Raw genomic sequence first — 15,077 nt, forward strand, 5'->3', positions numbered from 1 at the left:
AATGTCATATATCCATCCACACTGGGAGCAAAGCCATGGAAAATATCCCAAAATATCATGGTAAAATGTAGCATCAACTGACAAACAGAATAATTCTCAAGGCATACGCCTTTCACTAGACTTTCACTGTCCTCCCTTCCTAGTGACATATCGCAACTCAAAGCGCCTTGAAGTGGTACAGTTTACTGTGTGTGCGCTATAAATGCAATAAAGAATTATTAACACCCACGTGTGCATTAACGGGCTTTGAAAATGCATACATTTAATTTTTAATGCAGAAGGAGAAGCATAACTAGAAAAAAGTAATAAAATGACCAAAAAAAATCGTAAAATGCCAGCATTTTGGCAACAAAGTATCATCATCTAAAAGAATACTGGAAACATTCATTTCGTCAGACATTTTAAATAAGTGCCTGTGTTTTCGGCCCAGTTTGCTGTCTCTGGAACATTCCTCGGATAAATGCGTCCATTCTTCCTCAAACTGTTGCAGCATCTACCGTCACCCTGCGAACCAGACCTTCTGCTCTTTAACAGCCTCATTCTTGCTGGAAACTTTTTCGGCACGTAGGGTTTGAACGATCTGTTCATCCATGCAGAAGCAAGCCCAGAAATAGGTCAGCGCCCTTTCGAAGTTAAGCTGCTGCGTCCTTTCCCTCCGGCCTCCCGCGCCCCCGGGATCTGCACGGACCTCTGAATGGGTCGAGAAGGGAAAAAACTCAGCAGTTATTTCCCTGTTTTCGGAGAGCTCTCAATGAGGAGTTGTTCGTGACATCCCCGGTGGCACTCGACATGAATGGCGGCGATTGTGAGAGCACGGCCTGCCAGTGTGCCGCGAGACGTTGACACCGCCAACAAAGCACGCCTCTCGGCCTGATGGGGTGAGCTCACCTCCGCGCCCCAAAAGTACAGATACTTGAATTGATTGCCTGGACGGGAGCTCTGGCCGTGCTGTGGACACGTTGAGTTGTCAAAAACACACACCGACATGTATTGCTCTTATATCGCTTTTAACGCTGCAACTTGGCCCGTGTTAAGCTCCCCTACCTTTGTAGATAAATGAATGGAGGCGCGAGGGCATGTGTTTAGTAATTTGTAATTATACGTTGAGCTCCCTGTGAGGCTCGAGGATGTGTGTTGGTGTTTAATAATTATATGTTGTGCTTCTGGGACATATATTACGTGCAAAATGTTCACTGTACTGTTTGTATGAACTGCCCGTGGCTGACGGAAAGGGCGGTGAGCACGTGGTACCGCAGCTAAGTGGAATTTTGGATTAACTGAGTCAAGAGAGTGCGCATGGGCTGTTCTAGAAACTTTCACTGTGGTGATGGTGGGGTCTGAGAGGTTTGTCGGTTGTTTTGAATGTGCTCAATGAAGCAGAAATTACATATTTTGCACTGGATCACACAATGTGGTAAAGTACAGAAGCCGAGATTAGCCCTCTTGCCTGTACCACAATTCAGTTTTGGGAATGTATCACGGACTATTGTGGGGAAAATGACACAAAGAGGTATAGCTTTTTGTCAAGCCACGGCATATCTAGATCAGAGAGAGAATATATTCAAAATCACCTCAAAAAGATGCATTTTCTATTTCTGTGGTGCTGCCAAGAAATACTTAAGATAGAGCTCTCGTTGCTAGTCAGTGTTATGCTATTGACCATAAAAATACCTGTCATATATCCCATGGTCTTTTCGACCTTCAAACCAAATGGCTTTATTTTTAGGCCTGTCTTGACAGCGCAGCTATCTGCACAATATATATGTTTTTTTTATTTTAGCAAGCTTTTAAAAATATTTTAGTCAGGAGTCAAAATGCACGCCAGACCTGTTGGCTTTGCCATTGCTTATTGTCTTCAGCATCTTTCATTACAGTTCACTAGTCTATACAGGGGAGGTAATGTTTTTTGACCTAAGGTTGTGGCATGCAGCGTTTCTGCCTTAATTATTGGCGCTTGATAAGAAGAGCAAATGCCATGCATCACATGGCAGGAAAGGCAGGAGCACCATTTATATATCGAATCGCTTCATTTCACTTGTGCATGTAATCAAAAGTAGTTCTTGTAACCACAGCAGCCATGTTAGAGTCAGGCACTGGTGTATTTTCTTGACATCAAAATATGCATGAGCACCTGGAACAGAATTGCTCTCTATGATGAATACTGACTTGAGCATCTAAGGGCACTTACAAGCAGTGGTTTTCCAAAAACATTGCACTCTCCCCTTAATTGTCTGATTGTTCTTGTCTCACACTCCAGTATAATCATCCCTCTGGACATAGGATTGCTTCTTACAGTCAACGTGGTATGACAGTTTAAACTGTGCAAGTCATTAAAAAAATCATCTCAAACCACGGTTTAGCTCACCGCTCAGACCAAGGATCAGTGCCTGAGAATATCTGTGCTGTAGTCATTGAAACTACAGGGAGCTGTGAACAGTCTGAGTACATGGACAACAGACTCTAGTAAATCTTAGGATAGAGATGGGGTGTGAGAGAGAGGAAGCACAGTGAAACAAGGGGGAGAGACACTGCCCACGCACTCACACATCGACCCAGACATAGGGTTATCGATACACCTGCATCCATTCATAAATCCATTCATCAAATTCATACATTAATGTATGTATGGATACTGAATCAATTGATCTATACACACCTTTGAATTCGTCTATACACTATCCCACACTCAGATTTTTACACATACATCAGTTTAGCTTTTAATATCAATCCAAGCATCCATCCACTCATTCACGCACAATGTCATCCTGCTACCCACACACTCAAACACACACATACACACACACACTTACATGTATTTACCTGTCCTTTTTCTCTCTCACCCAGACTCCCTTCAACTTTTCATTCAACCATTCACTCATGTACACTTCCTTCCACTGAGAGTCAATGCACTCCACCGTTCATCCAGGTATACAGCCACACCCGACACTACACCCACCCTTAATGTTTGTCGTCCATCTACCAATCCATGTCTGCACTCACCCTAACATATATGTTTTCCCTATGCGTGCTTTCTGTGGCTATTACGTGCGTTTAGTCACAGTTTGCGTACATCTACGTTAGCTGTTGGTTTGTTCACAGGTACTTGGAGGTGTGCATGGTTTCCCCCTGTGGGTGTTGTCTCTGTGTGTATGCGTGTCTTCATGAGCCTGTGCGTATGTTGATCTGCATACATGGATGTCTGTAGATGTGTGGTGCATGAGTGTGCGGTGGACGTGTTTTTATGCACTGCACACCTGCTAGATCTATTTGCGTTGTCTGTGGTTATTGTCAAAGAAGTTCGCCAAATACTATTAACCATATGATAAAATGACTCCTCAGTAATACATATTGATTTTTCCAGTAAATGAAAAATCCTCTGTGTGAGCACGAGAGGCAGTTGTCCAATGTATTGCTGCAGAAGAGATCTCTGGCGATAAATGCTCGGTCCCTGGCGTCTCATCCTTTGCCTAATGTAGGTTTTCAGAACAATTAAGTTGTCATTTTCGAAAAAAAGTTGTGTCCAGATGAACTGTTTGAGAGATTGGATTTGCAAAGAGCCAGCATTTTCTTAGTATTCCCTACTAGAAAGGAGAAAGCATTTATTTTCTTTTTCAAAAAGATACAAAATTAAATATTAAGGAAGCACCACTGCCGCCCTGACAGGCGCAGAGCAGATTAATCGCCCTTTTTCCCCTTATGTTTTGATGTTGTCGAGCAAGTGTCTTTGAAAGGTTTTTACACACTGCAGCTGTTGCTTTTGTAAGTTTTAGAGCAGAAAGAAGAACACTGACAGACATAAGCAAGCTGAAGAGCACACTGGAAGACCAGTTCAGCCAATAAGCTTAGCTAGCCCACCCAAATGAGGCAGCTTTGAGTTCTATGCCTTAGTTAATTTAAACTAAGTAAAAAAGAAATACAGCAGAGTTTATTTTGATATATGTTCTAATGTGTAAGACAAGAACAGTGGGACAACTTACAATAATTTACCCATATACAGTTTATTTTTTAAAGAGTTAATTACATAACATAGGGACCAGCTGTCCAAATATGTTAGTGGTCACAAACTCTACAATATGGCGTCTGTGACCTTCAAAATGCTCTTTTGAATATCCTAACACCATTTTAGAGGTCTGTAAACATTTACAACTCATTACATGGCATTCCAACACCTGTACAAAATTGGTATTTGAAAGGGTGTTTTGTAGGCATCCCTTCCAAGTTCGGAGTGAGTATTTTATATAGCAACACATTGCAACTGAAATACGATTGCAAAACATTGACAAATTACGGCCCCAGAATTGTGCTGGTAATTTGTTCGCAAAAATAAATTAATAAAAAGATGTTGGGAAGTGCGCCATGTTTGTGGGACCACTACTAACTCTCAATTTTTTTTTGAAAAAGTAAACTTTTGTTTCTAAATGCATTCCTTTAAGGAAAACTGTCTGCATTTGAATAAAAACACACACATTCATTTATTAAAAAAGCGAACACAGCCTTGGTGATCTGCTGACCCTAGCAGGTCACCATCCTTATGATGGCCTCCAATCATAGTGAGCCACAACTGGAGACCTACCTCATTAATAATCATGAGGTAGGTGATAGTATGACCCATTACAATTCAAATTTGTTACAAACTGACTTATTACTATACAGGTTGATTTGTAAAATTCTGTACTGGTAGAAAATATAGGGGGTCATTACAACCTCGGCGGTCTTTTTTGAAGACCACCGAGGGACCGCCGTGCGGAAGACCGCCAGTGCTGGCGTTTTTCCGCTCAGCCTATTATGACCGTTGGCAGCTCTCTGTCCTTTTACCGACGGAGAGCCGCCAACAGCCATACTGGCGGGAGGCGGGGAAGTGGAGGTTGCTCCACCTCCACCTCCACCGCCACGCCAACAGAACACCGCCCAGCGAATCACGTCCTGTGATTCGCCTTGGCGGTGTTCTGTTGGCGGTGTGGTGTCGGCGGAGCTGCCCCCATGGCTCCCATCCCCTCCTGGAGGATCGTCGGACCAGGTAAGTCGATCGTCCATGAGGGGAGGGGGGCGGGGGGGCGTTGTGTGTTGTGTGGGTGCATGGGGGTGTGCGTGTGTGTATGTAGAGGGGGTGTGTGAGTGCGTGTATGCTTGCGGGGGTGTTGTGTGTATGGGAATGAGTGCGTGTATGTCTGTGGGGATGTCTGTATGGATGTGTGCGTGTATGTTTGAATGTGGGTGTGCGTGTCTGACTGTGTGTGTGGATGTAGGCATGTATGTCGGCGTGTGTGCGTGTAAGTGTGTAGGTGGTGCCTGCGTGCGTGGCTATGTGATGTTGGGGGTCAGGGTGGGGAGGGGGGCCCTGCCACCTTTGGGGGGTGGCAAGGGTGGTGGGGGGTTTAGGGGAGGGAGTCGGGGTGGGGGTGGGGGGTGGCGGAGACCCCTATCAGTGCCAGGGAAGGAATTCCCTGGCACTGATAGTGCTTACCGCCATGGATTTCATGGCGGTTCAAACCGCTGGAAATCCACGGCGGTAAGCCGGGTCCAAATACCGCCGGCGGTCTAGTGACGGCCGCCGGGCTGGAGACCCAGGTTTCCAGCCCAGCGGTCGTCTCCGCCCTGGCGGGCGGAACGGAGAACCGGCGGATGACCATGGCTGTAACCGCCATGGTCATAATTCCCCAAAGTGAGACCGCCAGCCTGTTGGCAGTCTTACCGCCGGTTTAACACCGACCGCCAGGGTTGTAATGACCCCCATAGTGTTCTCAATTGGCAACCAGTATTTTGCCAGCAGTTTTTTTTTTTTTACATTTGGCCCCTTGAACTTAGTTGTAGAGCAAGGCATTTAACACTCTCAGATAAAAGCATTTACATCTTTTAAGCTTCCCTGTTCTGTGCAGAAAGGTGGGCATTGCCATCAGTACATGCCATTGTCAGTGTTTCAGGGCATGTCTCCATTGTATTGTTTTTCAGCGTTTCATATCCCTGAAGAGACTGCGAAGTACTCAGATGGGCATTTGCTTCCTACTTGCCCTTATGGAGAGTGCATGGTTGGAAGGATATTAGATAGTTAGATGTTAGATTGTGTATTCAATATGGGAGAGATTGAGTGATGTCTGTGAGGATTAAACAAGTTTCAAAAAAGGTGCATCATACGTCGCTGCACATAAACAGGAGGCATTGTGGAGGGAATAGGAATTAATACATTCATTCATGCCTACTTTCCAACTTATATAATTGATTATCTGCATCTTGTCTTGTGTAGCTAGGCAGAGCTACGTTTTTAGTGCCTGACAGAATTCCAATTGCTTGTCAATTATTTTATTCAGGCAGGGATTGAGTTCTAAAGTGGGCGGTCTAAAGGAAAAAGGAATGTCCGCCCCTGCACAACTTTTTGAAGAGTGGTAGATTCAAAAGGGGGTCCACTCTAGAACATAATGATCTTGTTTGTTGATAGGTTTTTGCTTAATGCAATACATATACCAGGCTGGTCTATCTGCTTTGTGCTTACTTCAGTTACAGATGCTTACATCCACCAATTATTTGTCTTTATCGGTCAAATCTTTTTATTAATTTCAAGTTTACAAAGGAAACTTCCTACAACTGCCGTTTGGCGGGGACAAGTCGAAATGGAATAAACCAAAATTTGTATCAAACAACAACTTTCCGGAATTCCCGTCTGCCTCCCCTGAATTAATCAATGCCATGCTGTATTGAAAAGTGTATAGGTGCACAAAATAGTTACAGTTGAGAGGAGGTCAAGCAATCCAGTTGCCCTATTTTGATACCTCTGGGGAGATAGTTCTTAAGACTCTGAAGCATTTGGGACAGGTAATTTCTCTAAATTCAATCGCTCTCTCTCTCTCACACACACACACACCTTGAAGATTTATGGTGATTTCGAACTCTTCAGGCAACTCCTGAAGAAAGATCAAGCCTGTCTGGAGTATTGGGGTGGGGGTGGGGTCTGCAAGTCCTGTGAAAAGGCCAACCAATCTAGAAAAAAAGAAGTCCTCTATGCTCTCTTTACCCACTCCTGCATCTCCAACAATTACTAGGTGCATTCTGGAATGCTCCATCATCTGATGTCGGCTTCAGTTTTGATATGTATTGTGACACCATTTACTGAATGGCCCTCTTTAATCGTCTTACACATGTTCTCCATATTCTGGTGTCGTTTCGCATCCAAGGAACATTCGAGCAAGTTTGAAGAAAATGATACATTTTGTAACCTAAAGAGCCATTGCTAATAGTGAAAATGCAAACATTTTGAAGGACCTGAGAGATGTACATCCTGTATAAGATACACTGCCAGTAAGCAACAAATATTTAACAACTATGAACTTAATTTGTTTTTTTTAGTTTTATTTCATCATTTTAGATTTGTATGTTTTTGGAGTGTTAAGCATGTAATGAACAGTAAGTGTAGCTATGCATGGCTGGATGGCAATGTGCTGCAATCAGGCTGCCATGATTGTGGTGAGCGTTGGCAGATACGAACAGAGAGGTAGTAGGTTAATTGTCATTTTTCCAGTGAACACATTAAGGATAGTTAAAATGGGGATATATGGGATGCACAACTGGGAATAGATAGGCAAGTTGGCATCGAGAGAGGACTAAATAGAAGGCTGGATAGTTGGCATTGTTCTTTCTGTATGGGTGTCTCCGTTTTCACATCTGCCATCCTCCCACACATTGATTTAGTAACGTTGGTGAAAAACAGAACAGCATTTAAAATACCTGTATACAGATGTCCTGTGTGTTCTCTCCTAAAGATGTTTTGGAGAAAAGTAGAAACAAAGGGGCACTTGTTATCACATAATATGATTAAAGGAAATCTTTACAGGAATACATAGGGTTCTCCGCTAAATTTTGTCGAGGGTGGAGGGTTGTGTAAAATTGTGACTCTTAAATTGAATCGAATCTTAATATTCTTGAAAACTAGATACTATTAAAATATTACTGATTACTACTAAAATAATGAATTTTTGGTACAATGGAGCAAAGGACGAATTTGAAAGTTCCTTCTGCACGTAACATTGTTTGCAACTGAAGGATTGAAATACACTTACACAGTGGGTATTGATAGATTTCATCCAAATAAGTTATCAAAATGTTACTGGGAAATAGACTAAATAAATCCACAATTAGCTAAAAACAGGGATGGAGGTTGGAAGTAGTCAAATGCAATTATAATGGGAACTTGAGCCTAATAGTCAAGAAAAGTAATTAAGTGATACAATCACTGGCATTTCTCCTGTCAGCAGATCTCATAATCAATTATTTTTCAAGACGGCGTACTATGTTAGTTAGATGCTCGATATCACACATCAGTACATAATAGCACCGAGCTTGCCATATCCTACATGATAAGACATAAATGACCCATGTTATCAGCTCAGTAATGGATTCATTATTATCAAATGATCGCCCCTTGTGATCAGTCCATAACACAATCAAACAGTACAATACTAACCCTGTGGACTAATTAACATGTTGCACAGCTAATTGTCATTGGAGTTGCACTTGTTCTAGTAAAATAGAAACCGAACGCACAGGGTGATAGACTCCCATGGCAAGACAGCTCCTCCACAGCCCCTAGGCTCTGGGGTTTTACAGTATGGACATTGCTCAGTTGGCTACCACACTCATCTTCTGGATGCCTAGGTGGTGTTATTAAGCATTGCAATGCAAATTTGGAGGGCTCAAGAAATTAACCTTCCATGATGGAGTGTTTTTAAATGAGAAGTCACAGATTCACCCAGACTTTACACCCATGCTCTTAGTGCCATTGAACTCAAGCAACATTTCTCTGACGAGGCCCTAAAAGCAGACATTGATCACTAGCTGTTTGTTTTTCTGGATAGAGATGGCCTTGACTGTAGTTCAGGATGGAGTGTTCCTATTGGAGCATGGCCATCTCCGATTTGCGTATGGCTGGTCTCTATCCAGAGTGCAATAGTGGGCAATAACAATGGACTAGATTGTGGCCCTAGAATTCAAGCATTCCACTCAGCACTTCTTAACTGTTTTTCTAAGTCAGAGACTGAGCACCTGGCATCCCTGAGTGATACTCACTCTCTTTGACTGGTGACTTCCTAATTTTACCTGGAAGAGGCAAGTCTTATTCGACATATATGGTGGTCTTCGGCCCATTCCCACTATCTCATCATGGCACGTGGTATGTCTCCTCCCTTAGCCCGGACTGGTGCTAACTGCAGTGGCTCAGAGATCAGATCAATTAGCTTCCTAGCACTTCAGCGTGAGTTCATAAAAAATAGGAGTGCCCAGGGCAAACATCTTGACCTCACTGGTGCTACTGACGGCCCACAACCAGTCTTGGCAACTCTGTATGGCATAAAAGTTAGACATGCACAAAAGAAAGGTCTGGAAGGTGAGATAAAACACTAGTTTCCATAAAAGTACATTTGACTGATTTTTGCAGTGCTTGAAATGGAAAAATTAAAGTGCAGGTACTCTGTGCCAGAGTACCTGCTTGTTTCTGACAAGTGCCGGTACTCTGCAATTAAAAGTATTACATTTTTCTTGAGATATGACGGTACTCTCCCTCTCAAAATAAAAAAGTGCCGGTACTCAGGTCCGGACTGTACCGGCCCATTTAAAGCACTGATTTTCTGACATGTCAGACGATAGAAATAAAGTACGTCAAAGAAAAATAAAACTTTGAAAGAAAATGGACTACGCGGCTGCAAGTAAGAGATGCGCTGTCGGAATCATTTTCCCGCCTGGGTGTTTTTGTTTCTTCTGGGTTTTAACATGAAGCACATTTTGTCGTATGGTGAAGGGTAGCTGCAGCGCTGTCCGTGTGAACGCATTCCCCCGGCGGGTTCTTGCGGCGGGCGGAAGCGGCCTGTGGCCAGCGTCAGCGCCGGGAGCTGAATGAGGGGTCCACGCAGACAAGTGCTGGATTGTGACATCACCGGGGAGCGCAACGCGACTCATAAAGGAGCCAGCTTCGGTTACATGCACACAACATTCCAGAGACAAACAATGGTGGGAACGGAAATCAAGAAAAACGAACCGAAAGCGCCGCGTGGAGATGTGTTAACTCTTTGCCTGTGATGGGTGCTTGCCATTGGGAAGCGTGTGTCCAGGCGCTTGGTGGTCGCAACCGAGGGAGTAGGAAGAAAACGAAAAACTACCCCCATTTGAAATATCCCTCCAATCCAGTGGTCTCCAAACTCTTTAATACCACGCCCCATCCAGCTGAAGAATAAAAATCATTGCCCCCCCCCCTCTGAATTTTTCATAATTATTTTTTTAAGCTGACAATGTTTAAATATGTCGAAACCTATTTAAACATTGCGGTTAATTACTGTTACCTTTTTAATGCAAATACGTTTCTGCTTAAAACAAAGCCCTGCTATCTCAAAAATGCTTCTTTAGGTCAGAGCCCGGCACCCCCCCGGGATCAGTTGAGGCCCCCCTAGTTTGAAGACCCCTGCTCTAATCAGATGAGCAAGCGAAGCGAGCCAACCAGACCCTTTTTACATACGTTCTTCTAATGCTTTCTTCAACTTTAAAGCCAGACACCCATTCACCCTTCCATCTGTCCATCCATTCAATCACCTGCCAATTATTTACCTTTCAATCCACCCTCCCATCCTCCATTCATCAATATATTCATGTATCCTTCTCCAGGCACTTTACCCATCCATTCACTCGCCTCCATCTGTCTAGTCTTCCTTCCTTCTGTCCATTAACCCTTTCACCTTGCAATCTTTTCACCTTTTCATCTATTCACACATTGATCTATTCCCTCCATCCATTCATGCATCCATGTTCTCTATCTATCCATTCTTCTGTCCTTTCAACTTTTTACCTTGTGATCCTTTCACTCTTTGAGCCAACTTTTCACCCTTCCATCTATCTTTCTATCCCTTTTTTCCTTCTTTTTTTATATTTCTGTCCTTTCTCTCACCCGTTCTTCCTCCTCCTGTTCTTTCTTTCCCTTTATATCTACCAAACTGTGTTCCCCCATCCTTTTATCTTGTTTCTTACCTCTCGCTTTTATGCCCATCTTTAGGTCTCATCTTAGACAGTGCATGTGCAGCGTGCTCTCCTGCTTGCAAGAGACATTGAATACAAGGGGCTTGCATCCAGCCCATTGCTTAACATTCGCTGGCTTCATTATCACTCTTAATTTTCTGCCTTCTAATTGGCCAGTGCATGCTGTCTTTACTTCCTCCACTTTTAGCTGGATCTGGACCAAGTAATGATTGCTTCAGCTTTATTCTGCCCTTCCAGTGACTGTGATGTGATTGAGGTAATATTTGGGTTCTTTTCCTGTGATCCTTCTTGAACTCTTGCCATGTGTAGATGTATTTTACTATGCCACACACACTTCAAAGAAGCCCTTTTTTTCCAGTGAAATGGTTGTTTATTGTGACAACAAATGCTATCTCCTTTTATTGTGACAACAGATGTTATCTGGTTCCAAATGTATTTTCACTAAGACCTGGACACAAGTGCAATGGCTTTCTTTATATGGCAGGAGTTTTTTCTAAATGTTTTTTTTTTACTTTTACCAATGAGGAGATTAACTGGTTTGCTCAGAATGACAGGTGTGTTGTGCCGCAACAAAACAAACATTATCAAAGCCAATATGTCTCTCCTTTAAGGCTATTGCCTTTACCACTGCCTTTCGTTTCTACTGTGCAGCATGGGCATTGCCACATTTGGCAGTGATTTGTAGCCATGCCAAATAGCAGCATGGTTAAAAGAATAATAAAAACACTGTGATGCATCCAGCTCTAATTCACTTATAAAAGTGCATTAGCCTTGGCTGCATGATAGCACTTTTAAAAATTAGTTTTAGCAACATTACAACAAATATGCACTGCTGTACAGCAAGGCTACAAAACATTGCGGAAGCGAATAGCTGTCATAGGCGAGAACCATTGTCTTTACCATTGCTTGTTTCTCTTTGTTCTACTTCTGTGTTTTCCCCTCTTTGATTTTTTTCTCTTTGTCTGTTTACTTCACTGTGCTTGACAGCCAACAGATCACCATCTTGTTTTGTGGTATTCCCTAGCAGTGTTATTTATTGCCAGTTTGTCTGCAAAGTTGCAGACAGAAGAGGCGCATTAGCAACTAATTAACATTTGAGTAGGGCCCAGTTCACCAGCCCATTGGGTCCAACGGTAGTCCTTCTTATGCTGCTAGAGTGGTAGGATCTCTACTCCACTGGCCAGCACCCACCCATCTGCAACTGCCTTAAGGGTCATTTTCAACAAATATGTTCAATAACTCTCCTATTCTCATTGTTATAGACCACAGTCGTGTGTGCATCTTGATCCCAATAGACATGCATTTGGCAAGGCCACCACTGCCTCCTACTGCGTGGCATGTAGTACTCAGTGGTATTATTAGGACCACACTGAAATAGTTTGCATTCTCTGGGGGTGATCATTTTCTCTCTTTGCTATGGGACAAGCTGTAGTTTACTGATCGTCTCAGCCTGTCTCTGGTTGTGCCAAATTTTATTCTGGAATCTGCAGGTGACCCTCGGATAATTCCTGCTCAAATGATGAAATTATTGAGGGTTGTGAAGGTTTGTGATAGTTTTTGTTATCTCTGGCCTTTGGTTAGACATCTACTTTTGGCTTCGGGTTTCCATGGTGTTGGCTTCTTTACAGGTTCCACCTGTTATTAAAATGTTGATCACTTATGAGGTACGAGTTAAAAAATTGTTATAAGTGCTCCTGGATTTCAGATGATGCAGTTGGCATTTTAAGAAAAGTCGCTCACAAAAGCACAAGTGACTATGCCCAGATGTCCACCGACAATGGCCACTGACTTTCACCTTTGGAGAAGTCATGTCTCTCCTTAGATAGATGCCCCTTTTACAATTAACTGTCTTGGCTTAATATCTAGTTGAGATAGTTCGGTCTTACAAAGTATTTTCATTTAATTAAGTACTTGCTTAGGATGGGGTGTACTAACGTCCGTCTTTTTACTAACTCCAGGAAGTGAGACTTCAGCAAGGCTTTCTTTGTCCAACAGTGTTTAGGCAATGGGTATGTCAGCTTCTGAAGATAATGGTCGCTACTTATGCTCCGCTCGTCTCTTCTTATAATCACTGGCAGCACCAGGTGATAACTTTTTGGGAAGCATAGTGCAATTATGGCTTGCATTTCTTCTTCTGCGGTTGGATTTCTGTGTGCAGGGAGAGTCCTGCTGGGAATGCCCAAGATGGTCTTCTGAAATGCCATTTGCTTTCTGACTCCTCAATGCAGCTTCAGATCTGTGCCTTCGATCCTCAGATCCCCCAACTAATTGCTGATACATGTGACTTGGCATTCTTGCATTTAATTCGGCTCCTGCATCTCAAGCATCTTGCTGGATTACTGTAATTTTGATATAATATCATGAAGCAAGTACTTGGTCAAAACACTGGGCACAAAGTTATTATGATTTTTTTTTGCTGCTGTTCTTACTTTCCATAATACATCCCAGAAGGTCTATGGTGTCCACGCAAGTTGTACGTAAGTAGTAGTAAGGTTGAGTGTTGGTCATGGCCTCCCTTTGTGGCACCTGTAGAGGGCTAATTCTCATTCTTGTGGGCCTTGTTGATGGACTGCCTGAGGTGGGCACATCTCATGAAGCTAAGACTGGGACAAGGAAAGGGTTTTTAGAGTAATGAAGATTACTGTAATTTTAGAATTACTTGTGGGTATGAACAAACATATCTACAACACATCTGATACTAGTAACATCGTTATATTCATGTACCACTTCATAGTACCATTTTTGATGTTGAACAGCATGATACAATTACTTGGGCCCTGCTTGCTCTGCCCCTCCTTCATCTACAAATTTACCATCTGGAGTAACCTTTTAGTTACAGGAGTAAAGTGCTTGGTGTGTTGATGCATTCCAAGGAGCACCCGGCCTAGATGAGCCTCCCAACTCTCAGAAAGTGGCTTTACCAATTTAAATATTCAGATTTGTATTTCGAACATATTTGATACCAATGGGAAGGGGTGGTTTTTGCACTAAGGTGGAGGAGTGTCGCCCACTGGCCGGCCAAACAGACAGGCGCACTTTGCAATTTCTCCACCCAGCTGTATTTCACAGCCATTAGGAGAAAGTGCACAGAGTGCCACTTCCTCTGTGAATGCCGAACCAGGCCACTCACTCCAATCATGGCTCTGCTGTCATGCTGGTGACAGCAGCCTCGCGATTGGTTGAGGGGAGTCTGGAAGCCTGTGTGCTTCTGGACGAAGAGGAGGACAGGAGACAAACACGTCCCCGGACTTAACCAGGTAAGTAGGTTTTAATTTTTTTTTTTTAAACAGCATTTTTAAATCCCCGCCCCCCACATTCATTGGCAGAGGCCACTACCAATAGGATGGGATCTGATTTGTCCAAGCCCAGAACTGAAGGTATTTCTAGGTTAAAAACGAAATTTAAAATCATAACACTAAAAAAGCAAATTCTGTTGGAATATAATTATTTTTTCTGGCAACCTTATTAACTGAATGACGTCTTCGACTATCTGGGAGTTCGTTGAATGATGGTCCTGCTTAAGCATGAACCAAGATTTGCAGTTTAGTGCAATTTGTCTTCAAAATGACTTCCTTCGGTCTTTACAACCTGTCTTGTTTTGAGTACCATGCTCCCAATCACAAATGATACAATTCTGTCATTTCTGAGACTTCACTGGCTCCACCTATTTCCAGTGGGGTACACATAAGATAACATAGTATAAGAGGTTATACTGTAAAAGGATTGCTAACAAGCATTATTTGTTATGACTAGTACAAGAACTTCATCTAAAATGCATGCGTATTGCTTCAGCATTTTCCCTAGGGTGCCATCTGTCTCTGTGGGGTGCCCTTGCACACTGCATGCAGCTTATGTTAATTAATTACAGCCAAATGTGATTACAGAGTTTAGTGCAAATGAGATGCGCTGCATTTAAAGGTGGGTTTTTACGACTATTGTCTCATGTTTAGTCAAATAGACCATTTGTTCCAATTAAAAAAGTAATCAATTCATTAATTAACCAACATATTCTCATTTGGATATCTATAACGAGGTCATTATAGAGTAAAGGTGTAACATAGTATTTTATT

At 42.8% G+C, this 15,077-nt stretch overlaps 1 protein-coding gene across 3 annotated transcripts in view; it reads left to right on the plus strand.

Moving 5' to 3' along the window:
• SLC35F1 (solute carrier family 35 member F1) overlaps positions 1-15,077 on the plus strand; it is a 691,661-nt gene that overhangs the window by 116,807 nt on the left and 559,777 nt on the right. The window contains exon 1 of one of the 3 annotated variants that reach the window (XM_069235373.1): positions 791-878. The exons of the other annotated variants lie outside the window; for them this stretch is intronic. Within the exon in view, the coding sequence (XP_069091474.1) occupies positions 874-878 (5 nt within the window). The 5' untranslated portion in view covers positions 791-873. Of the gene's footprint in view, positions 1-790; positions 879-15,077 lie in introns of those variants that run through there. 3 annotated transcript variants of the gene reach the window in all.

Source organism: Pleurodeles waltl, chromosome 5 (assembly GCF_031143425.1).
Source record: "Pleurodeles waltl isolate 20211129_DDA chromosome 5, aPleWal1.hap1.20221129, whole genome shotgun sequence".
Taxonomy (NCBI): domain Eukaryota; kingdom Metazoa; phylum Chordata; class Amphibia; order Caudata; family Salamandridae; genus Pleurodeles; species Pleurodeles waltl.